The sequence below is a fragment of the Vanessa atalanta genome, chromosome 7 (assembly GCF_905147765.1).
Source record: "Vanessa atalanta chromosome 7, ilVanAtal1.2, whole genome shotgun sequence".
In the NCBI taxonomy this organism is placed as follows: domain Eukaryota; kingdom Metazoa; phylum Arthropoda; class Insecta; order Lepidoptera; family Nymphalidae; genus Vanessa; species Vanessa atalanta.
Window position 1 is genome coordinate 4,934,390 of NC_061877.1, and position 25,617 is coordinate 4,960,006.

The 25,617-nt window shown below is 32.0% G+C and overlaps 1 protein-coding gene across 1 annotated transcript; it reads right to left on the reverse strand.

Moving 5' to 3' along the window:
- Nucleotides 1–15,012: 15,012 nt before the first annotated feature.
- On the reverse strand, nucleotides 15,013–23,827 carry LOC125065393 (arylsulfatase J-like). Its single transcript, XM_047672963.1, has 7 exons — nucleotides 23,465–23,827; nucleotides 21,332–21,491; nucleotides 19,714–19,940; nucleotides 19,203–19,308; nucleotides 16,234–16,386; nucleotides 15,388–16,044; nucleotides 15,013–15,302 (listed from the first exon to the last, which is right to left on the reverse strand). Exons 1-7 carry the CDS (start codon nucleotides 23,573–23,575, stop codon nucleotides 15,085–15,087), a joined length of 1,632 nt encoding a protein of 543 aa, XP_047528919.1. The 5' UTR covers nucleotides 23,576–23,827; the 3' UTR covers nucleotides 15,013–15,084.
- Between the last annotated feature and the right edge of the window lie 1,790 nt (nucleotides 23,828–25,617).

The window sequence follows — 25,617 nt, forward strand, 5'->3', positions numbered from 1 at the left end:
GAGCAAAACATTTCAGACTCATTTCCCACAGCTCAGTTCCAGATTTTCTTCAACCGGGGGACTGGATGGTAAAGCTGGACATTTCTCAGGCTTACTTTCACATACCGGCAGCAAAATCTCACCGACCGTTCTTAAGGATCAGTTACAGCAATCAGCTTTACGAAATGATGTGTTTGCCTTTCGGCCTGGCTTCAGCGCCGCATCTATTTTCTTCCGTAACATGTTGGGTCGCGGAGACCCTACGTGCGAAGGGATGTCGGGTTCTAGTCTACCTAGACGACTTCCTTTTGGTCAACCAAGACCAATCCAAGTTATGTCTTCAAGCTGCGGAAGCTGTGAGGCACTTGGAATATCTCGGCTGGCAAATCAACTACCAGAAATCAATATTAACACCGACTCGGGATTTAGAATACCTAGGTATTCGATGGCAAACTGCAATCAATACAATGTCACTGCCAACAAAGAGGCAACACAGCATCAACAGTACGATAGACAGGTTGATCGTAAGAGATCGAATCAACCTCAGAGAATTACAAAGTCTGCTGGGACAGTTAAACTTCGCCAACTTTGTAATACCTCGGGGCCGATTGCATTGTCGAAAAATTCAAATATTCTTACGTCACTACGACAAGAACAGACCCCGACAAGCCCAGCCGATTCCACAAGCTGTTTATCGAGAGATGACGTGGTGGCGCGGAGCCACACGTCACTCAACTCCTATACACAAGAAGCCAGCAACCCATTTCTTAGCAACGGACGCTTCAGACACGGGTTGGGGAGCCCATCTAGACGGCAAACTAATGTCGGGAGTGTGGTCATCTCGTCAAAAAAGTTGGCACAGCAACAAAAAGGAGCTCTATGCAGTGATAGCATCGATCGAGTTGAATGTGACAACATTACAAAAATCACATGTCCTAATTCAGTCAGACAATCGGACCTTAATTGCATACATTCGGAAGGAAGGAGGGACCAGATCGTTGGCATTAGTAGCACTAACTTACAAACTCTTGAGCTTGACGGACAAGTTCAAGATAACCCTATCAGCGCATCACATACCGGGACGGTACAACGTGATAGCAGACAGACTATCACGAGGAAAACAACCCGCAGAATGGCATCTCCTGCCTCGAGCAACCACCGAAGTTTTTCGGAAGTGGGGTCGCCCAGAGATAGACCTGTTTGCGACAAAAGAGACTGCTGTGGTTCCCAATTACGTATCGATAGACTGCAGAGATCGATCAGCAAATTATATAGATGCATTCAGCAGACCATGGGTCCATCAACTGGCATGGGTGTTCCCCCCTCCTGCCCTAATACCCAGAGTCTTAGCACACCTGAACAAAGCAGTGGGAACATATTTGATAGTCGCTCCGGATTGGCCTCGAGCTTTCTGGCTCCAAGATTTGAAATCGAGAGCTTTAGACGTTCCGCACGAACTTCAGAACCTGACAGAGAACATGATAGATGTAGTGACATCGCGACCTCCACCGCAAGCAGAGACATTGACCCTGAAAGTTTGGAAAATTGGGGGTGGGGTGCCCAAATAAAGGAATGGTCCACACAAGAGAAAGAACTACTGAAAAATAGTTGGCGACAATCAACGTTATCTACTTATTTACCAGCAATTAGAAGATGGATTAAATGGTGTTCCAAATCTGAAGTAGATCCAAAATCCCCCCGACCTGCTGATATCGCTAAATTTTTAATACATCTTTTTATTCAAGAAAAGTTATCCCATAGTACTATCCTAGTACATAAATCAGCAGTATTAACTTTTTGTGGCCCACACGTAGAACAACAAATATTTTCTAACTTTATAATAAAACATACCCTTAAAGCAATAGGAGTAGCTAAACCGAAAATAATAAGACCATTATTTACGTGGGATCCACGAATAATCTTAGATTGGCTCTCTTCAACTCCACAGAAAGACACCCTATTTGATGTAGCTCGTAGAACTGCCACGGTATTATTATTAGCATCTGGTCGTAGGATTCACGATCTTACCTTGCTCAAAATTTCTAACGGTAGTTATTTTGATAATGGTGAAAATATAATTTTAATACCAGAGTTTGGATCTAAGACGGATACACATAATTATCGTCAATCCGCCTGGAAGCTTTCTAAGCACCACGATACGAATATTTGCCCAGTTACGCTCATTAGACTTTTAATAGAAAAAAGTAAAGTACGAAGATCTGAAGTAAAAAATTTAGATAATCTTTTTATTACGGTCAGTAATAAAATAATAAAAGCAGCTTCGCGTACTGTAATTGGCAACTGGGTGCGCACTGTTCTTAAAGATAGTGGTATTCATGCACCCCCAGGTAGCTGTAGATCCGCAGTAGCTTCTTTAGAATGGTCACTTAATCAATCAATTGATGATATTTTAGCACGTGGTAATTGGAAATCTTCTAATACGTTTTTTAATCATTACTGTCGCGCGATAGACCTTCCTAAAGATAATTGTAATGAGTTCTTCAAAACATTTATGCCATCCTAAATCTTACTTAATTAAAAGAATAAATACTCTTATGATTACATAAATAGTAATATTCTAAGATCAATTCTTATTATTGTTTCAATTGATTCATGTCATGTATAATGACTTCCTAATTATAATAATTTTCTTATGTAATAATTAGAAATACTAAATAAAATAAAAATTAATAAGTTACTATTAATATGTTTTATATTTAATTATGAATCATTCCTAATCATCATAGCGTTGTGTATTTATGTTTATTTCACCAGCAGATAACAAACACGTCTTCAAAGCAATGCTGTATGTTTTCCGAAGGCACATCAATATGACGGTTTTACATAACAATAAAACCGATATTATGTGCCGAGAGGAAAACATACAGCATTGCAGGAAGTTCTTCCTGGTGAAGACTATGACATTCGAAATGAAAACGGTTCCCGTCTTGCTGGTGCGTCACTGACGCCATCTGGTGAGAGGGATGTTGAACTACCCTACTCGGAAGCATAGACCGCAAATATAAGGCTAAGTATACACTGCTTCTTCAAAGCAATGCTGTATGTTTTCCTCTCGGCACATAATATCGGTTTTATTGTTATGTAAAACCGTCATATTACTTCACTAGTGTGAGTGCACTTAGTGGGTGAATGTTGGCAACATTTTTTTTTCTAAGCGTTTTCAGCTTTGACAGTCTATCGACACATATAACTAGTCAAAGCTTCTTTGTTTGTTTCTACAACAAGCTATCAAATAATTCAAAATTACTTATAACTAATTATATTATAATATGTAGAAAGTTGCTTGCAATTATGCCATACAACTTAGAAACATGGCAGGTACCTACATGTAACATATACATACAAATATTGACTAAGACCAAATATTTACACACCGAACAAAGTCTACCAACTATGGTCGTAATAGGAATCAATCGCGAAGTATATTGGTTATACTTCCTCTGAAACTATTGATGAATATTATAAAATAATAGTTAAATTACTTATCTATAATTTAAAAGAACGCCAAGAGAAATCCATCAATCTATCCACCAGCAAACAGAAGACCGAGTTAGCTCCGATTAAAGATTTTAAGTCGGTTGAGGTACGATACTACGTTTCGGTGCCGGTGTCGAGACAACTTGGAGAACTACAGGTTCAATGTTCTCGTTTATCAATTTTGGATGGCAGATGATTACAAAATCTTCATTCAAAATGAGAATCACTGTGTCTTCGTTGTACCTTGAGTGCCGTAGCTACATTTGGGCTACTTCTCCGACTGATTCCACGTACAGTTCTCCCGCTAAAGATATTCCTGTGCTTTTAGCATTAATTATAAGCTCTTGTATAGCAAACTTTTCCGTTGCCTACTCTCCTTTAGACTCCCTCCTCCTCGTTAGCTATATGCAACACTTAACCGTATCAGCTATCCCCGAATGACAAAAACTTCCCAGTTATTACTAACTGGGTAGTTCAGCTGGCACGACGGTTATGGCTGTTATCTTTGATTTTAACACAATTTACTGCTGGCCGAGGTGGATATATTATATCTTCATCACTCTTGTTAAAAATAAAGAGGAACCTACTAGAGGTTCCTCTTTATTTTTAGAGGATCCTTACTCGATCTTGGAGCCTGAGTTTTGAACCAATCGGTATATTCTTTACTATAGATAGTCTGCCCACCCTAATGCCAGATGTTTTATGCGGCTAGAGCTCCACGTAAACGATCAACCACACTGTCCAACATATCGACTACATCATCCGATGATAATCACCGAGCGGACAGACAGAATTCCACTTGAAATTAGGTTGAAGAAATATGTATGGACCTTTCAAAAGCGAAAAATATAATATTGCTAAAAGAATAAATAAAGTGACGCAGTCACTGAGACGACAAAATCTAATTAATAAAAAATATTCCCGCTGTCTATTAATTAGTATTTTAATAATTTATAAAGAACGAATTTCGACAGCAATCAACTTCTAAGAGGTTAGCCGAGTTTGCATTGAAATGACGACAATCTCTTTGTGAATTAATAATTAAAAAGATTTATATTGTTTATACGTCATTTTATATATATTTGAAGGCTGTTTTTTTTTTAAACAGCTAGACGAACTGGCTATTTATTATTCTACTCATGGTAAATGGTCACCATTACCCACAGACATTGGATGATAATATTAACTTTTCCTAACATCGCCAATGACTCACCAACCTAAAATTTCCACCTAAGCCGAAATATATACTCGATGACTGTAATAACACCAGCTCACTCACCCTTCGAACCAGAACACAACAATACTTTTAGTTTGATGTATGAGATTGTTGTTCAGCGTTGTAATAAGTGATGAATGCATGACGGACCAGAAGTAAAATAAAATAAGTCTAAATGTATTCTAACTTTTTTACTAAGTATTTATTGTATATTTCTTCTTTGTATTTATTTTAATAGACGAAATTCACATTGTACAGTTTTATAGTTAAGCCAACACAATAATGTGAGTGAAAATGTATTCAACGTCTGATAGCAAGAGTTTACGAGCAGTCGTAAAAGAGTGAGATGAATCCGATGAATACCGCCACAAGTTACTGTCGACACCGGCTCATATAAATCACGGCGTATTCAAAATTCAATCTAATTATTTCTTTAACTTACGAAACTACACAATAAAAATGCTAAAAAATTAGTACACATATAAAATTTACTGCAATGTGACATTATCGCGAGGAAATAATAAAAATTAAAGTTCGCATGCGAAATGCTCAAAAGACATTTTACTGACACGAAATTTAGATATTATGAAAATTTATACTTTAAGGATGGGTATTGTGCTTAGTGTGTGTATGTTGTTATTTTTTTTTAATGACGACGATTTATCAAAGTATGATATAAGGGAAAAAATGTCACCATTAGCGCTGTATAATCATTGCCAACATCATATACAGGTGACATACATCATGACCTTTAAATAACAACAGACCAAGGAAACAATAACAGTATCTCTGAAGTGACTATAAAAAACAGCGTCATAGATAAGTCCCAGTATCTACCAACGAGTTAAGATATTTCTCCTTGATAGTTCGAAACCCGATAAAAAATATTTATGTAGCAATTACGAATAATTCGATGGCATAAAGATCCTTGCATATTGCATAACAATAACATTACTTTACTCTCTTGTATTCAGGTAACTTAACCACACTAATACTCATATTCACTCTAGAGTGCCGCCCTATCTTGCAAAAGCGGGCATCAAACTAAATATAGTATTTTATACCTATCTCATATTTCCTAGGAAAAACTGATAATGCCAATCAATAATAGCCAAAAACTTATTATTTATTTTGATGGGTCTTTAAGCTCTTCGAGGGACTGTATACCAACGCAAAGTTTGCCCGTCTCTGCATATTTGTAATATTTAATAGTTCGAAGCGGCTCTACGTCGCTTTTAGTATGCGACGAACAACATAACTTCTTCGAACATTTTCATTCAAGATTTCAAATATTTAAGCCATCACAAACATATTTCGTAAATATAATGTAAATTTCGCTGAGTCCCATAATATTGAAACCGTATAGGTATACATTTTTAAATCTTGCTGTAATAAAGTAAAACGAAACGAGAGGTATGATGGAACACCCGGTTGGCACGAAGTTCCTTTCGCTAATATAACAGATACGAGGAAATAAATTAACAACAGTATATGTAATACTGTCATATTTAAATAAAACCAAAAAATATCCTTTCAAAAGTTATGAAAATAATATTTTATTTTTATCATTATAAGACAAATACGGGTGACGCACAAACGCACTTATATACTGCAGTAATATAACCTTTATATAGACATAAGCCTGTAAACACATACACTCGAGTAATCACGGACAAGTGACTGTCGAAATTTTACTCTAATTCTGCCTAAGTCTCATACGCTAAGCTTCGTTCAATAAAGATAAATCATCGAAATGAAATTTTAGATACAATAAAGCAATTATTAAACTTAGCACTGTTTTATTTCATGTAGTCTTATTGCATAAAAACAAGCGTATTTAATTTTTAATATTCGTGCAGTAAAATTTTTATGGAAGTGGTAAATGCGTGACGTGAAATCGCTTGGCTTATTTCCAAAGTACATTAAACAAGTTGTATGTAGATACTTATGAGTATGTATAACTTTATAGTTGTCGATAAAAAGTTAAAATAAAAACGTTTTGTCACAATAATTTGTACCTAGTTTACTGTTTTGTACATATAAAATACAAAAAAAGATACTTAAGTTGGATACTTGGATAAGGTTCCGCATATTTACGTTTTGTTTTTGTTTTAAAAAACGTTTTTATCACACATATTAATAGTGTATTATAAAAACCAATTAAAACGTATTATTCGTTTTTCGAAAATGGTTTTTAATTTTTAATTTACAATATCACAAGAAACCGCTATTACTTTAAATATTTTGCTATTAAATAACGACGACCCCAAACTGATACCAGTAATGGTATACTTGAACCATATAAACAAGATAGATTTTTTTATTATAAATTAAAAAAATAAAGTCTAAAGCAATTGATAGATAACGCTATAAACAGATTTTTATTTACAATATAAAAATTATATAAAAGTGATAAGTTAGTATTGGTTGATATTCATGCAGGATAAATTATAAATAGTTAGAAAGAATATATACTGAGATTCCTGGTTTTACGGCTGAGACGAGCCATGGGTGGCCAAAATAAAAAGAAATAAAAAAATATATTATTTAACTATACTAATATTAAAAATACGAAAGTAACTCTGTCTGTTCCGGTGTCACGGCATAATCACAGAATCGAATTTGATGAAAATTTGTATGAAGTAAGCTTGAACCCCAAGTTAGGACGCCTTTTGTAACTAACACTTGATCCTAAAACGCGACCGAAGTTGCGAGCAACAACTAGTTTATTATAAAAGCATTAAATGACAGCCGGTAAAAAGGAAGGTAGGAGCAATAAGTCTTCTTATCTTATATAAAGTTTTGTCTGTATGAAAGTGTGCCTTTATGAGTGCCTATTGATGGGACTGGGTGTAAAACCGACTCGTTTGTGACGGCCAACATTATAACGCTTGCGCCATCATGTTCCATGCGTGGCGCCTGTCATAATATAGTTATAGCAGTATAGCTTTGTTTCATATTACAAGCGATCCGCCCCGGCTTTGGATGGGTGTGATTTATTAGCTAATAAAGAAAGTGCGCTTAGTATATAAACATTGAATAAGTTCTACATATATTTAAATTGTTAAATATATTTATAACGTTGAATTATTTAATATTTTATTATAAATATGTAATAAATGAGAAATATGAATGATAATTTCATTGTAAAACATAGATCAATATATATCAATGCGTATAAAATTGTCTGTCAACATTAAATATAACCAATAAATACTAAATTAATACTACAAAAAATATATGATAAAGCAATAAATAAATAAAGTAAGCATAAAAGTCTTTCAATTTTAGTGACGGCCACATTTTTATTACTTCGCTAATTAATAAACCTAGGTTTTACGGTTCATTGCAGCGTATTATTTTTTCAATAACATTTTTATATATGGACTTAATTTAATTTGTCGTTCCTTATATGGTATAGATACTTGGCGTGGATGTGCTGCAATCCGATACAAATACATTTAGATCATTATGAAATATAATCTTATCAATTTACGTTGATTATACCGATATATGAGCGAGTTTGACTTCATATGTTTAAATTTGATATTTGCAACATTTTATAACATTAAATGTAAATATGAAAGGGTAATGTGGAACCTTGTGGCGTCAATTTTAAGGGCTACAGCCAAAAAGCGCCCTTGAGCCTCATTATTAGTTATACCCACTGTTTTGTGTTCGATTACTCAAATAACTGACATGAATGAATGACAAAAAAATTTAGTAGTACAGGAATTATGCCCAGCCCTACGTCATCATGATGCTTTGATATTTTCGTAAACCTGATTCTTTAACTGTTAAATCATTGTGATACACTAAAAATAATGTCAAATTTGGTAAAATTTAAAATTAAGTTAAAGCAAAACGCATGACCGCCATATTTCGTCCACCATAATCTGACAAATCCTTGAATTAGCGCAAATCAGATCAATCAAAGTTTCAGTATTGGCAGTGAAGTGGATAGGATTAGTTACATGTTATATTAAGCTGTGGATCGACAGAAATACGTTATCTTGTTATATACCATAAGGTTAATATTAAAAGATAATATCCACTTTAAACAATCATAATAGGCAAAGAGCTAAGTGTAGATGATAATGCGGATACAAAGAAAAACTAGTAATATTAGCTCACGGACACAAATAGTGGTAGGTTGCCAAGAACTATGGACGTGCCGTTTAATTTAACGCTTATCCACATTTGTTCAACCGAAAGTGTAATAGGACGTACAAGTGTTTGCACAGACACACAAATTTGGTGTAACAACCAACCGTCACCTCGTGATTGATATTTTAGTTAGTCATTATATATTAAGAGATGGATCTTTGTCGTTGTCCTTGATAGACTGGGCGATACCAACAAATATGCTGCGCGGAAACCTCACAAACCTTGTGCCCTAGAATTGCGAAGAAAAGTGTCACGGATACAGCATAAACTCTCGTCTCGCGCTAATTTATTAGGTGACAAAGATATTGACTCGCAATTTGCGCCTAACGGTTAAGTAGGAAAATCGTTAAAAAACATTTATGATTACATTCTACAAAATAAGAATAAGGTTAATTAGTATTTTATTACGTATTATATCAATGTTAATAGTTAAACCTTGTGATAGACAGTTTTGGAAAAATAAGCTTAAAATAAAAATTGGGGATAGAATTTTTCACAATATTTTTTTTAATAAATATTGGACAACATCACATACATTACTCTGATCCCAATGTAAGTAGCTAAAGCACGGTACTACAAACATCCAGACCCAAGAAAACATAGAAAGCTAATGAACTTTTTCAGCATCGACTCGGCTGGGAATCGAACCCGGGACCTCAGACCCATGAAAGCCGGTGTACACACTACTCGACCACGGAGGTCGTCATAATTGATCATTAAGTTCAATTAAAAATGGTAAAAAAAATACAAAGCGTATACGCTTACCATATATGGTCGGTACAAATTCCACACAGATAATTAAACTCATATTTATTTTAAACTTATTTGGATTAAGAGGAAATGCTATATAATAATGTAATATAGGTGACATAACAAAATTTGTTTAAGGATTTCCGACAAGTATTCCCCAGAAAATAGGGAATTAATGTAATTTAAAGTAGGCCATTTCGAGTATATTCACGCCTTATAAGATAACCTGGTACCACGTTTCGTTGATTGCTATTACATACGCCTCGTGTAGCTCAACTATCAAATAAGAAAAGCAATAAAAAGCCGACGGACGCACACATGGACATAAGCGTACAAATGTGTATTAAAAACATTTCCTACTGCTATTCCCAGCAATTTACTGGGTATAGATGCTGCTACTATATACATACATATCTCTACCGAAACAATCCAGCTATTTTCACTACAGCATGACGAATTACAAATACTAATGTCCGGCCGCAGAGAGAATACGCTCCCGACAGTTCCATGATCGAATGAACGTTGCAACTTTGAAACGGCGAAGAATTTACAATGAAAATATGAACATTGTTTATTTCTCCTACTAACCAACAATTACATACTTTTCTTTTTATTATATTCCTATTCAAATTATGTTACAATTTTGAGCTAAATTTAGTTTTGAATAATTTTGAGATTTTTTTTATTGTTTTCCTACTGTGCACTGTGTTTTGTTGAGTGTATTACTCTCAGATTGCAAAACTGTAGATGAGTGAGCGGAATATAATAGTGAAGCAATAAAAACAAAATCGAAGCGAATACACGCGTGCGTAATATTGCCTTATTTTATTAATACCTACGTCAAAAATGCTGTCACTTTAATCATTAATTATACCTTTTTGTATCTTATGTGCTAAAATTCTGTAATAACTCCTTTCAAAAATAAAAAATAGATGACAAAATTTAATTTCATAAGTAATTGTAATCTTTGGACTTAATTGAAATCATTTTCACTTTTTTATTTGTTATTTACAACTTGGAACACAAAACCTCTATGAATATCGTTTGGTGTTGTCAGGTTACGATGAAATATTTTTCCTCGAAAGTAAGTTAATTTAACGAAAAGGACAAGTCCACTTTCAGTTTTTGATTTTAACATAAGTATATTTTAGGTATGCAAATAATATATACGATGTCTTGGTAGCATTTCTTTACGTTGGCGGACTCAAAATCGACTACAGCTAAGTCCATGACATTTTTAAGGCATTTTTTTTTTTATTACGAATAGGGTACAAACTCGACACCAAAACCAGATAAGTGTAGATTCCTAATGTTCTTTTTAAGATATTGGTTTTTCCGCTTTGTAGCTGTCTTCTCTCTTTATCTCTTTGCACACAATGCTTTACCTAATTTAATTTTCCCAATCAGTGAATTTGCTCTTCTTTTTCTCTATAAATAATGTACAATTTGTAAAACTGACAATATAATATAATTTAAAACTTTCTTCATTAATGAAGTTTATTTTTTTAATTATTATTATCTGTTATTATATTCAGCTTTTATATTAATATTACATAGACAATAGACATGTTCAAATAAATAACAAAAGCGATATTTTATTTTTATTTTTCACTGTACTTAAAAAATAAAAGTTATAATATAAAATTCGACAATTTTACGAAATCACTACATTAGAAAATAAAAAAATAATATGATTTTTTTTAAAAAAAATTGGATTTTTCTCTATCCTGGCAGCCCTACACGCACACTGGCACAAGTATTTTTACAGAGCTGTCACACGTGGTAAATTTCTAAAAACACAATGTTCCACGCATTCCATCTGCTTTTTGTTATGTATCTGAGGTATCACTATTCATAATCAACTTACATACGTATGCTCAAAATCGTTTTCTCTAACTTTACATCTAACGTTTTATTTTTATGAAATCGATAGGCGAACAGGTGAATGGGTCACCTGATGGAAAATAGTCACTACCACTAACAGACATTGGCGCCCAAAATATTAATGATACCAGAAGTAAATATGCAGATACGCTATATAGGCCGAAGGTGAAATTTTCCCGGATGTATCACAATGAGTGCGGCCTAGGCATAACAGTAACTACTTTCTATTACAAGTAAAAGTTAAGAAGAAATATTAAAATTATTTTAAACCTAACGTATTTTTAGCGTTTATACATGTACACTATGACATTAACATATTTATTTGGTTATATGTTTAGAAGTAATAAAAATTTAATAATTGATTGAGTTGTATTATCGAAACGTTACTTTTAGAACAAAGGATCGATACGTGAAAATTGAATTAATTTTTGATTTAATTGAACTTAAAACCATACAAGAGTGACAGTAACATGAAATAAAAGTATTTATATTTCTTACTAGCTGTGACTTCGTGCGCGCGACTTCGTGCGCGTTTGAATTTAACAAAAAATCTATTGTTCAGTTCGCAGATTTTACTATAACTTATTAATTCTGTATTAGGCAGCTTATGTGATATTAAGTCGTTGGTGGGAGGCACCCGACGTGACAGCGGAGTGACATGCGCAAGGGCGCACGCGGTACTGGACAGTATTTGGACGTTGCACCGTGACTTCTAAAATAAAAGAATAAGTTACTCCTTATTACATCAGCTATGTTTCAGTAAAAGTCCCGTCCACATCGGTCCAGCACAGCACAGAACAGCACAGAACAAACAGGCAGACAGACAATAATTGTAAAATATGTTATTTTTATATATATACCGATACATATGCATTTGCATTGCAGTAAAAAGCGGTTATTTTAATATTACAAACAGACACTCCAATTTTATTATATGTATAGATTCAAGAATTTATTACTTTAAATGTTATGTTACGTTTCGTTATTTGTTGGTTTCATCGAAACGACAGAGCAAACCAAAACAAAAATGATAAAAAATATGTTTCATATATAAGGAAATATAAAATTCTCGTGTTCTTATTATAATTTGTATTTGTGACCTTTTATATTATCAGCATCGAATATTAAAATAGTTTATTTAAACTAATATACTCTGAAATAAGGAATAACAAACTTAACTTTATTTTTATACTTTTCAGTGTTCAAAAGAATATAATGTTGAATGTTATTACAGAAAATAAAATAAAACCATGCATAGCTTTTATAATAAAATTCGTTATGTAAACTAATATCTAATATAATATAAAGTACTGAGTTTTAATACTTTCAGCAACTTAAACAAAGTGCATTTTATTAGTTTTAAATCTTTAAAGAAAAATTTATCATCATTCGTTTTACAAACATCCTTGAATGTGACCCAATATAACTCATCTAATTTTTAGTCTTTCTAATTTAATGAGAAATCGCGTCTCTTTTATTCTACACAGAGAGGTAAATAGGTCAGCTGATGTTAAATGGTCACACACATAACACGAACCATTCATTACATTGTACACCAACCTCGGGAGGTAAGATGTTATGTTTCCTGAGCCTGTAGTTTCACTGGCTCATTCACCCTTCAGACTGGAGCACAAAAATACAAAGTTTTGCTTGTTAGTGGTAGGAAATATGATTAGTGTGTAGCCCAGACCGGTTTGCGAAAAGCGCTGCCTCCAGTGTGTGTCTTATAATATCATAAGATAGATAACAAAATCTCTCCAAATCGATTATTGCTTTACATCGTATGAGTATCGCGTAGGTCCCGACTTGGTCGAAATACAGTTAGGCTTATAACATGGTCATTTGACTGTGGACTGTAACAAACAGATGCACATATAAATATAAATTGCCTAAAAATTTTCATTGACACGTTATGGAAATATTATGCACAGAAAAATAAACTTTTCTCTCATCATCTTTTGATGGTTATATACAATTTACATTATTAACTTCGTTAGAATCGCACTTTTAAGAGCTACGCAAATTTATAAAATTTTAACCCGTAAATAATATTCTGCTTAGCTAGTAAAGAAAACATCGGAACCCTACAAGTATAAACCCTGACGTGTTTATTTACTGCAATATAGCAGCTTGGAATAATAGCCTACAAATACTTTTCGATAAAAGATAAATAGTCGTTCACTTCATGTACAGAATTGGGCTATTTATAGCCTGTTACTGTATTTATTTTATTTTGTTATAAATATGATATTTCTGCATCGAATACATACCTCATACTAAAAGTTTGGAACTGCAACTGTAATTAAACTGCGCTTCCCAGTACCTAAAACTCGGATAACATTGCTTAATTGACGGAGTACCATTGCTACGATACCCAAAAAGGTAGATTACAATGTATATAGGTTTTCAGTAGTAATAGTAATTATTAGGTAGTCAAAAACAATATAATTATAATCTTTGTCTCGAATTACTATTAACATTTTGTTTTGTTTGTAACTTGAACATAAAACATCTCATAATTTCATCTTAATAGTTTATTAATACCACTAATTGTTACATTAAACAAAAACATAATTGTAATTATTAATTTATTGATTGATCGATCATTTTGCAACTTGTCTGATTTTGACTTAAAGTTTTATTATAATTATTGACATAATCTGTAGAAAGAGATAAATATCTGCGATAATGTTATCTTAGTCATTCTCAAAGATTTAGGTCAAAGTTACTTAACTTGCTGTTCTATCTCCAATCAATCCAACAAGCCGTCTCAATAATAATACTAGATTTAATGATGTAAACGAAACGGGTTTGAATATCAACTGGGTCATTTGTTTAAGTCTAATTGCCTAATATTATGATACAATGTACAGTAACCATATAATTATATATTTTATTCCATTCAGTGTTACCAACATCGGGAAATTCTTATACTATAAAAATGATGATGAAGAAATTTATGAAGTACAACAAGTAATTTGAGTTAGTTTCCACGCACCTTACATATTTAATCATAGCATGCACGGCCCTGGGATTTACGAACGAAAGGAATAATTCATTGCTTATAGTCCAGCTTGTCGACGTTTTGTTAACTGCATCAAATTTCACAGACAAAACACGCATAGAGCGCTTTGTGTCTGTCATTCTTCGTGAAAACTTAACAATGCTAAATCAATACTATGCAATAAATTCAGTAACTTTTTGGTAATATTAAATATGTAAAATTATAAATCAGAAAGAAATAGAAGGAGAGATTACAAAAAAATATTTAAAAATTATAAGATGCAAGTTTAACAAAAGATAAAATTATTATATCATATTGAGCCCATATATGTATAAGCGTGTGTGAATATTTACGTTGAGAATAAGTGTGTAAGTGTGATTTGCCAATAAGCATCTACAATTTGTGTTAATGACTTTTTTAAAGTTACCTTATATAAATGAAATGTGTCCAATTCAGAATAAAATATATATTTTCATTATAACCATTTAGAATAAATAAAGTTAATTACGCATTTAAGGAATCATTTAGGAATGTATATATCAATAATTAATATTATCTTTAGATAAGTTGCAAATTACAGAAATTTCTAAAACTTGCCTTCTGAGGCGTGCCAAACATCCCAAGCATAATTGTGCAAACTAGGCATTGCTTGTAAATTTATTTCATGCGGCACCTTTCTAGGTATGATCCGTTTTATTTCTGCTTTCAATTGAGAATACAGTTTTTCTGCAATATCTGGATATTTTGACGATAGATCTATAATTTCACAAGGATCTTCCTTAATATTAAATAAGCACCAAGTACCTGAAAAAAAAAATACTTTTTAACATACTTCTCTTAATTATGTTTATTTCTTTATTTAAATTAACATTTATTAATAAATCCTTACCATTTCTAGGATAGCAAATGTTGGATTTATCCATATTACATGAAATTTTTATTTTGTTTCTAAGGCTTGTATCGCTCATATCAAACGGTACCCCAATATCTGATAAAACCGAGTATAATGTACTATTTCTAAGAGCATTCTCATAAGACGGACCAGTTCCAATGATACCTTTAAACATATCACCTTGATGGTTACTATAATTTGTAATAACGACTCCAGTAATCAATTTATAATCGTGACTTATGATTGCCATAAAACCCGTGTAATCATCAATTTCGAATATTACATCCCTTTTAGATTCTGTATTGGATACAATGCTGTCCCATAGATCAATACCATCGATATCCGATGGAATTTCAAGACCCGCAGCACTGAGTAGTGTTGGCACCCAATCAGCAACATGCATGTATCCCTTCCACAAATGCTCTCCTTGTGTTAGGTTTTTGCTCCACACTAATCCATTCACTCGTATACCTCCTTCAAATGGAGTCATTTTGAGACCTCTCAATGGCCAGTTTAGCGCATAATTAACAGACATTCCTGATGTTATTCCACCGTTATCTGATATAAATGCTATTATGGTATTATCTAATATACCCTTATCTGACAGTGCCTTAACTATATCTCCTACGCTGTCGTCAAGCCTTTTTACCATCGCTGCAAAATTAAGGTTAAAATTAACACAATTATATTTCGAATTTACTTTTTACATATATTTATAAAATAATCATAATAAACTAACCATGTTACAAACTTATCAAATAATTAATTTTAAATATAATTTAAATCACCACGCCTTACTTAAATATTTTATAAAATGTGTTGTGCTAGGAGTATTAATATTACCAGCATAATACCGTCTCTGTGGTAGATCAATGTGACGCATAGACCGGACGAGCTCAGGAGGTGCTTGTAGTGGAGCACCTTCGTTTGCAGAATGCGGGGCATTATGGGCCACCATCAAGAACAAAGGCTTAGAAATATCATGTAAATCTATGACTGAAAATTAACAATGAAATAATAATAATATAATTTATTGCATGCACAGACAGACACAATTAGAGCATATACAACAAAATAATAGTAGTTACAAATTGAATGGACGTTGCAAAACAGAGAGTTTAATTGTTTAGAGTAGATGATATACATAATAATATGTAAACAAATTTATACGTACATACATGCACAAACACTAACTTAAACTTTTAAACTATTATAGAATGAAATTCTGCTAGGACAGATCAATAAAATATACCACAGGCTATTATTTTCTTAAAATGTGTAATTTACCGATAGTATTACCGAATATTGACACATATTCGAGAGAACTTCAATACTAATAATGAATGAATAGGATTTTGTTTATTTAAGGGTCCCGTCTAAATAATAATAATTTATAATGTAAATTTTATTTCATTTATTACATCAAAATTCGATAAACATTTTAAAAAACCATCTAGTTTTATTGTTTTTTTTTTCATACACGGATAACTCGACACACACACCGATAAAACTTACCTACTTGCAATACTTATCTTATCAAATATCTAAAATTATATAAAGAGTACTAAGATTGTGAGTTACAATAATTGAGAGGAGGGAGCTACTTGAATGATTTTCAAAGTTAAGGAGATAAGATCGTATTTGGGTAGATCAAATATATATGATATGAAGATATGTCTCAAATTTGTATGTTCAGGTACCAAGTATCTGACATCAAGAAGAGACAAAAGGACACCATGTGCTAATGTAATTTTACTACAAACATCTTATGATTTTTTCCACATACCATACGAATGATACGTATCAAATATAATACCAAGATTTCAAACATAAAACGTAACTATGATTTATTTATATACTTCTGCATACCTATTTAGAAATAATTTGCATTATTATGTTAGGATTATTCATATCTTACGGTTCGGCTATACGTTGTGTATTTTCAGTAGTAGCATAAACATAATTGATTTTAGTTTGCTCTTTCAATGATAAATCATCAATTGCTAACCTAAAAATATTGAAAATTACTAAAATTTAAATATCGTACTAGGATGTTGGTCCCAGTGCAAAGCACCGCTACAAATCAAACTAATATAATAAAAATATTCGATGGAATATAAGTAAAGATCGATTAAAATTTGAAAATTCAATAATAAATAAAGATGGCGTCGTAAATATATCTATATATAATAATAATATAATATAGTCCAGTGTTGATCAAATACGAAATATACGACAGCGTCGAAATGATTTAATTGAAATTCCTGCTTGCATCCATATCCACTCTGGTACGTGGATACAGATGCTGAGGCTCTCGATACTCAGTCAAGATTTTAAACATTATACCGACATAAAATTATATCGCGTATGCCTCGCAGAAGACTTCAATGCTAATGTTTGCTTGTATTATTTTAGTTACAACTGACCCTTGATGTATTTGATTAACTTATCTATTAATTCATCTATTTTATTATCCTACCCTACTCTATGTCACTGTTGGAATATAACATATTAGTAAAACTTGGAATTTTGTCTATGTATACCTCTCATTGTCTCTGATTAGATTATAGAGTAGGATCTGTCCCTAGTGAATCAGTAGTAATAATTATAATGATATATATTAATAGTGATAATTTTACAGTAACCATTGATTGGTAAAACTTTTTGATAGGTTTTTTTCTTATTGTATTTTGTCTGCAAAACTAGTACATTTGATGACACATTCTATTAGCTAATTATATAATATTTAAAAAGAGCTAAAATCAAATTATAACGAATAAAAAAACGAAAAATTAGTCATTCACACGTATCTATTCCTAAATAAATACAGGGTTATCTCGCAGTCCCTGACTACGCATAATACATTGATAACGTAATTATTATCGGTACCATTATGCTAATTACTATAATAGATGTCAAAACAATTACTATGAATAGAATTTTTTTTTTAATACGATGTCTGTTGACGATTGGAATAATTTTCTTGTTTTCAGAAAATTAAATTTAAAGCCTTAGACTTAGTTTTAGATTTATTGAAGTTAAATTGTTTTGATATATATATTTATGTCCATTTCAATTAATTAAACATCATAAAGAATTGATTAGACTTCCCAGCCAGACTAGGTTTAAAAAATGTTATTATTAAAAAAAAAACTGTTTAATCCGTCTACAATTTTCAACCATCGTTTGTTACAAATATTTAATTACCTTTTAATCCTACAATTGAATTCGGCTTTGACTTTGTGTTTAATTTGTGATTTGTTATTTAACTAACAACTCGTCGCGTTTCCGTGCCAGTACAATTTATTAATAAACAAAATGAGAAGCGCGCTTACCAAGGTAATATTAATTAGGTAAATATTTTATAATATTTATTTATTCATTAATTTTAATTACTATGTTTAATTTTATTGTGAGACATATAACAAAGTATATAAATAACATAATTTAAAAATTATTATCATATAGAGAGATAAGCTGATTGACAAGAAATTGAGTAAAGAAAACATCGTAATATAGACAATCAGCCGTAACATTAGTGATAAATCCGATATATACCTAATATATTACTATTGCTGATGCACACTTATGAAACTCGTTTTTGCAAAAACTATAAAGAGTGAAAGAGCAAGTGTAATACAAACACGCGCCATGTAATATCTTAGATTCCAAGGAGGCGACACATTGAGTGTATTGCTTACAAAAGGGTAGGTAGGTGGGATTTATATTTCTTTGAAATTGGTTTGTCGACTGAATTACAATACGTCTTACGATAGTATGTATGCAGTATAACAGGATTATTAGCAACTTACGTGATATAGCTTCTTTATTATAAACGTCGGTGATGTATCCTTCAACATCCCATGCCGCAGTGTCATTTCGAAACAGATCAAACCCTGATACATCTCCGACGCTCCACTGAACATTACAAAAAGAGATATTTAAAATAATATTCGGTAATAATAATTATAATTTTCTAAACTGAAATCCGCTTTATTGGTTTCCAAATTTACCTGAACTGATTGCGATAAAATTGGCATAACGATATCATAATTATGGTCAGGCAATTACTAATAGAAATATCCATTGTAGTTAATGTGGTTGTATCGAAATTATTTATGTTAAATAAATAATAAACTACAAATTTTTAGACTTTAATAAACGCAGTTATTATAGTATTTCGATATAAAATGACTCGGATAAGTTAATTTACTGCTTCTATTACTATTGATGAAAATAGTGAAAAAAAAAATGGATTGTGAACAGACATTTTGTACAGTTGAATCTTTAGAAAAAAACTAAGCAAGTTATGCAATAACATACCGTTTCCAATAACGTGTACTCATAATAATCAATATAACCGCCTCGATGGCCGAAATGAGAGTCAAAACCCCGAGATGTTGGCAAATATTCGACGCGAGATTGGCCAACGTGCCATTTCCCGACCAAATGTGTAGCATAACCGACCTCCTTGAAATACTGGGGAAGCGTTTTCTCTGTTATTGGGAGGGCTCTATCTTCAGCATTTGTTAAGGGATAGCCTTGCATTCCTGTGAATTAGAATTAGTTACTAAGAACATTTCAAGAAAATAACGATTTTTAAAATTGTAAAACAGCTAATAAACATATGTAATAAGGTATATTCTTAAAATATTTTAGTAAAAAAGTTACGTTAATTAGCACGAAGAGTATATTAGATAATTTGAGATTTAATATTATTGTCAAGCTGTTTTACGAATATGTTTATGACAGTTTTAGAATGAATCCGTGTATTCTTGACATAAGTGGCCCTGTCTGAAACGCCACTAAGACATGTAGGTCGACAATAAACGGATGTACTACATAATATATAATCTATATACATAATATCTAATCTAAAACTAAAATTAGGATACAGCAAAAGAGTTTAAAACGAAAACGATCTTTAAAATTTCAATTATGAAATTAAACTTGGAGCTACACCAAACATAAAGACTTTCAAAGGCACAAAAATTATGTTTATGAATGTAAGATTTGATTAAAAATAATATAACAAAATTAATAATCAAAATAAAACAAATATTAAGAAAGCAATGAACTTTGTTGTTTCTTATTAATATTAGTCTTTATTTGACGGTAGAACGTTTGAATAGAGTACACAGACGGGCTTGCTCAACAGTATCATATAGCCGTAGTATTTGTATTATTCATTTTATGTCATTTTTTTCACGACCTGTTACCTCCTCAATACTGGTACTGTAAAAATCTCAATTCATTCTTATTCTTGTTATATAGCTGAACCTGCGGCTTTACCCGCTTGAAATTTATAAAAATTCACCTCCCATACAAACCGTCATCCCCCATTTTACCATCTCGAGGGGTAAATTAAAAAGTAACCTATGTGCCCGTACATACCAAATTTCATCTACATTGGTTCAGCGGTTCTAACGTGGAAAAGTAACAGACGTTACTTTCGCATTTATAATATTCGTATATACTGTATAATTTGTATATAATGTAGATTATTTATTAAAATTCTACTGCCAATTCATTTATATTTTATTAGGCAAATTATCGAATAGTTCTATTTGTATTATGTTTTTTAAACTTACGTTAAGAAAATATACGTAATATATAATAGCAGTAACACGTTTACATTTCTGGAAAATATTTTTAATTCAGTTAGGTGACCGGCCATATGAGCCACTTTTTGTCATGTAGTCACCTATGCCTAGAAATTGACGCTGTAAGAAATATTGAAATATAGAACCATTGACCTGTCCATACATCGCCAATGTGCCTCCAAACTTGGGAGTTAAGATGGTATGTCCCCTGTGCCTATAATCACACAAGCTAACATATATCATTATACTGTTATTTAAATTATATAATTACTAGGTAAAAAAAAATTAAACAAATGTATAAAGACAACCACACAATTATGTTAAAAATATCTTTGTACCTGTCACGTGAGCGAATTTCCCTGTGAGGAGAGCCGAGCGTGAGGGTGTGCATACACAATGACTGTAATATCGTTCCAGAGCCACCCCGGTGTACGCCAGAAGGTCTATATTCGGAGTCAAAATTTGATTCGATCCGTGAAAACTTACATCATCCCAGCCCTGCAATAGCAACTTGGTTTATTAATTATTTTATACATAAAAAATTAAGGACCAGTCCCAGCCTGGTACAGAAATATTGGTCTATTTTTTTTATGACATAGCTAACACATGGGCTACCTTATGGTAAATAGTTACCACTGCCCATAGACATTAGCGCTGTAAAAATATTAACCATTCCTTACACTGCCAATGCGCCACCATCGTTAGGAGCTAAGATATTGTCCCTTGTGTCTGTAATTTCACTGACCTACTCACCTTTCAAACCGGAACACTACAATTTTAAGTATTGCTGCTGTGCGGTAGAATATATACTGAGTGTGTGATATCTACCTAGATGGATTTGTAGAAAGTTTATATGATAATACTTTTAAGTCTATTAGTTTACGTGGCGGACTATCGGCACGATTTCTCCGATGTCTTCAACAGTCATCGCCATTTGTCAGCCAGTCCTCACAATAACATAATAAATTATTCACCTAAACCTCGTATGCTATCGAGCTTATTGCGAAACGCAATGTTGGGACTTCGGCGACATGTTGATACTTTTGCAACCATCACCAATTGAGCGATAATTTTGATAATATCAGTGTGCAAAACATATCTAAGTCCTTCTTCATCCGTTCTAAGTACTACTTATGTTACATCTTCATAATATATGTGTAAATATAGGTAAGTAGGAAAATTTAATTATTTCACTACTTTTTAAGTTATGTTATACTAAAATGTTCTAACATAACGATCTGCTATTCTGCTATCATATCTGCTATAACGAAGGCAATTTCAAATTTAATTTGTGGCATTATAACATATGATATTACACGGTGTCCGTGCGATCGTGGTCGTTGGTGGTCACCCGCAATCAATTTGAATTATCTATCTTTCAAACATGATGTTCATAAAACCAAGTGCATCTCATAACGATATCTCTTCCAAAGGCGCAGGAGATACTTAAATACACTTTAACTGGTTGCTATTTATACCAAGCTGTGTACTTATTCCATATTTTTAATAATTTTAATTATTTGGTTTTTTTTTTAGAATAGGACACCAAACCTTTCTATTTATCACGGTTAACTTAGTAAGATATCCGGAAGTGTTTGCATTTAACAGATTTTATCGTTAGAAACACAAACGATACGCAAAAAAAGTAAAAAATGTTTGTCATTGTATTTTGCGGATTTAGTTTCTGACAATTTTTTGCAACGTCAATATATCAATTATAAATAGTTTAGTTTCAGTATCATTCATTTTTTATTTGTTTCTCATGCGCCCGCAATTCAACCTGCACAAAAACATTTCCTAAATCTTCAAAGGTTAAATGGATAGTTGCGTCTTTGCACTCGTCCGTAATCATCAATTAAGTTTAACCTGTACTAATATTATAAATGCGAAAGTAACTCTGTCTTTTACCTCTTCACGCTTAAACCGCTGAACCGATTTAGATGAAATTCAGTTAAAGATTGTTTGATTCCCGGGGAAGGACGTAGACTATTTAATATATCATTATTATTATTCAATTCACCCCTCGTGGGGGTCAAATTGGGGGTGGCAATAATGTGCTATAGGTCAAGTTTTATAAATTTCGTGCGGGTTAAGCCGCAGATTCAGCTAGTAATATTTTTTTTTAGTTCTGTTTTATAAGTTCAACTTGTGAGTTTTCTGTGTTCGTATACTTGTAGCGTTTACAACTTTTTGTATTAAAAACGTCGACAAAAGTTAAAAGACTTTCGGTATATCCGTCACTCACACTGTCTTATTTTATTTATTTTAACTTTTTAGTATTAAGGTACCGCCTGTTTTTATTTGCATAGTTTTTATTGTTGTTTATGATTATGTACGTGCACAGTACAATGTACATTAAATTTATTTTATGAGTTAAACTCTACTGACATAACCTCAAACGCATATTTTAAATAACATGAATGACTATAAACCAGTGTAATTTAAACCATCTAAAATAAAAAGTTACTCACCATATCATCAGCGATAATTAATATTACATTCGGACGATTCGATTTACCCGGAACACAAAATGAGAGCAACGAAAATAGTAAAAAACACGAATACTTGAAAATGATTAACATTGTAATATAAAAATATGAAAAGTATTAAAAAAACTATAAATCAAAACTCGTCTTTTGAAGCTGTCTTATTTCTGTATATTCAAACCATAATCGAATTTCTCGAAATTCACTTGCTATAAATATATTCAACGACAAAAATATACATCAAAACGAGACGTTCAATTTCATAAAACGCACTACACTATGTAATATATCACATATATTTTGAAGTATTATGGCAATATAATAAAAACAACATTACACACAAACGAGTGTTGAAACGATCTTCTCGTATCTAACGTGTGAAAAGTATTGATTGACAAAGTATAATATTATATGGTATTAATGTATGTCAATGAGATGTTTAAAACCGGCATTCGTTTATCAAATCAACCTAAGATAACAGACATTTTATGGATAACTCATAAATATCTCCAAAGATTTTTGTATTGTATATTTTTATACAATAACTATACATGTACATTTAAATGTAAACAATTTAAAAGAATATATATTTATAACGTGGTGATGGTGTCAACCAATATGTGCTTTATCTTTTTTTAAAACATTTTAGTATTATTAGATAACTTAAAAACGGAGTTCCCAGCTCGGCAGTTTTTTTTTCTTAAACAACTCGATATATTGTGATTCGATTTTAATGTTTCTTTGCAATCGGCGTAGACTATAACCTTGATTAAGTTAAGCAAAGAAAAAACTCATTGCTTGGATACAATTAGCGTGGGAAACTAGATGACTCGTCATACACTTCATCAAGGCTCTTTCTCTTTTGAGCAGACCGTTTCTAAAGGTGCACACATACTCTTTTATTTACGATGTTGTATATATATAAACTTTAATATTTATGTACTAAAAAATAAAATAATATAAAATCAAAATTAGAAAATATAGTTTTTTAATTCGTTCTGTCGTTGCTTTCATCGTATCCTGATTTGATTATAATACTATATAAGAAGAATATATACATCAAATATATAGTAGGTATTTTTTACTGACTATTTTTATCTAATTCAATCTACATCTAAATTTTGTTTTCGTATGTTATGACCATAGTCCATTATTCCATTTTATAAGTGAACCGCTTTGACTAAAATTCGTACAAAATTACCCCTTTTACAGTTGAAGTTAAAATTCCCAAAAAGCCTTACTTAGCGAGCGACTTAGATTCAAAGCCCTTATTATGAATCACTCAGTGGTACTTGGCTTATATACAAATAAATTCTCGTAATAAATTATTGTAACTTTAATTAAATACCAACTAAAAGTTTTATGATTATCTTGTTAAGGTATCTTTTCATAAAGCAAGGGACGAAACATCGATATAATTTACGTACCTTATTAAACGTTAAGAATATAATCTTTGAGCAACATTTTTTCATATAAAATTACAAAAACAAGTGTTCTTTCGGTCTTGGCATTTTCATTTTTATATTTATCTTTATTGTTTGCCCATCGAAAGTAACCAGGTTTAATATCAAGGACTAGAATTGCGCATTAAGTATAAGAAAAACGTTAACAATTCTGATATATATTTTATTCATATTCGGTATTTAAGTCAAACCAATATCATTATGTAAAAATAAATAAGCAATAAGCCCATATTAATATGACACGAGTTTTTCGAATATTTGAAAATCGCCTATTTAAAGATCAGTGACGTGAACACTGATGCTTTATAAGTATTTATTTTTTATCTGAGCTAATTGCTAGAGCAAAACCTATTTGTTTTAATAATATTCAAATGTATATTTTTTAACCCAATACTTATGTAACTCTTGAGGTAATATATTATTATTTCTTGTCTACCCGATAAATCTTTTAGGGTTTAAGTAAAATTAATGATTATGTCCGTTGTCGAATGCTACTTGTAGTCGTCCTCAGCTTCGCTCGCTTTTAAGAGGTTGGTTGTCAAGTGTCTTGTATAAAAACAAACTTGCTTAATACCAACGTTCGTCAAATTTTGTTTAGTGTTTTGGCCGTGAAAGACCAACAGACAGACAGAGAGTTACGCTCGCATTTATAATATTAGTATATATTATTACTAG

Coding starts and splice junctions, on each gene's coding strand:
- LOC125065393 (XM_047672963.1), bottom strand. CDS start 23,575: ATGTTAATCATTTTCAAGTATTCGTGTTTTTTACTATTTTCGTTGCTC. Junction 19,941..21,331: donor GAAATTCGCTCACGTGACAG/GTACAAAGATAT, acceptor TCTAATTCACAG/GAATGCAAGGCTATCCCTTA. Junction 16,387..19,202: donor TAATAAAGAAGCTATATCAC/GTAAGTTGCTAA, acceptor GTTAATTTTCAG/TCATAGATTTACATGATATT.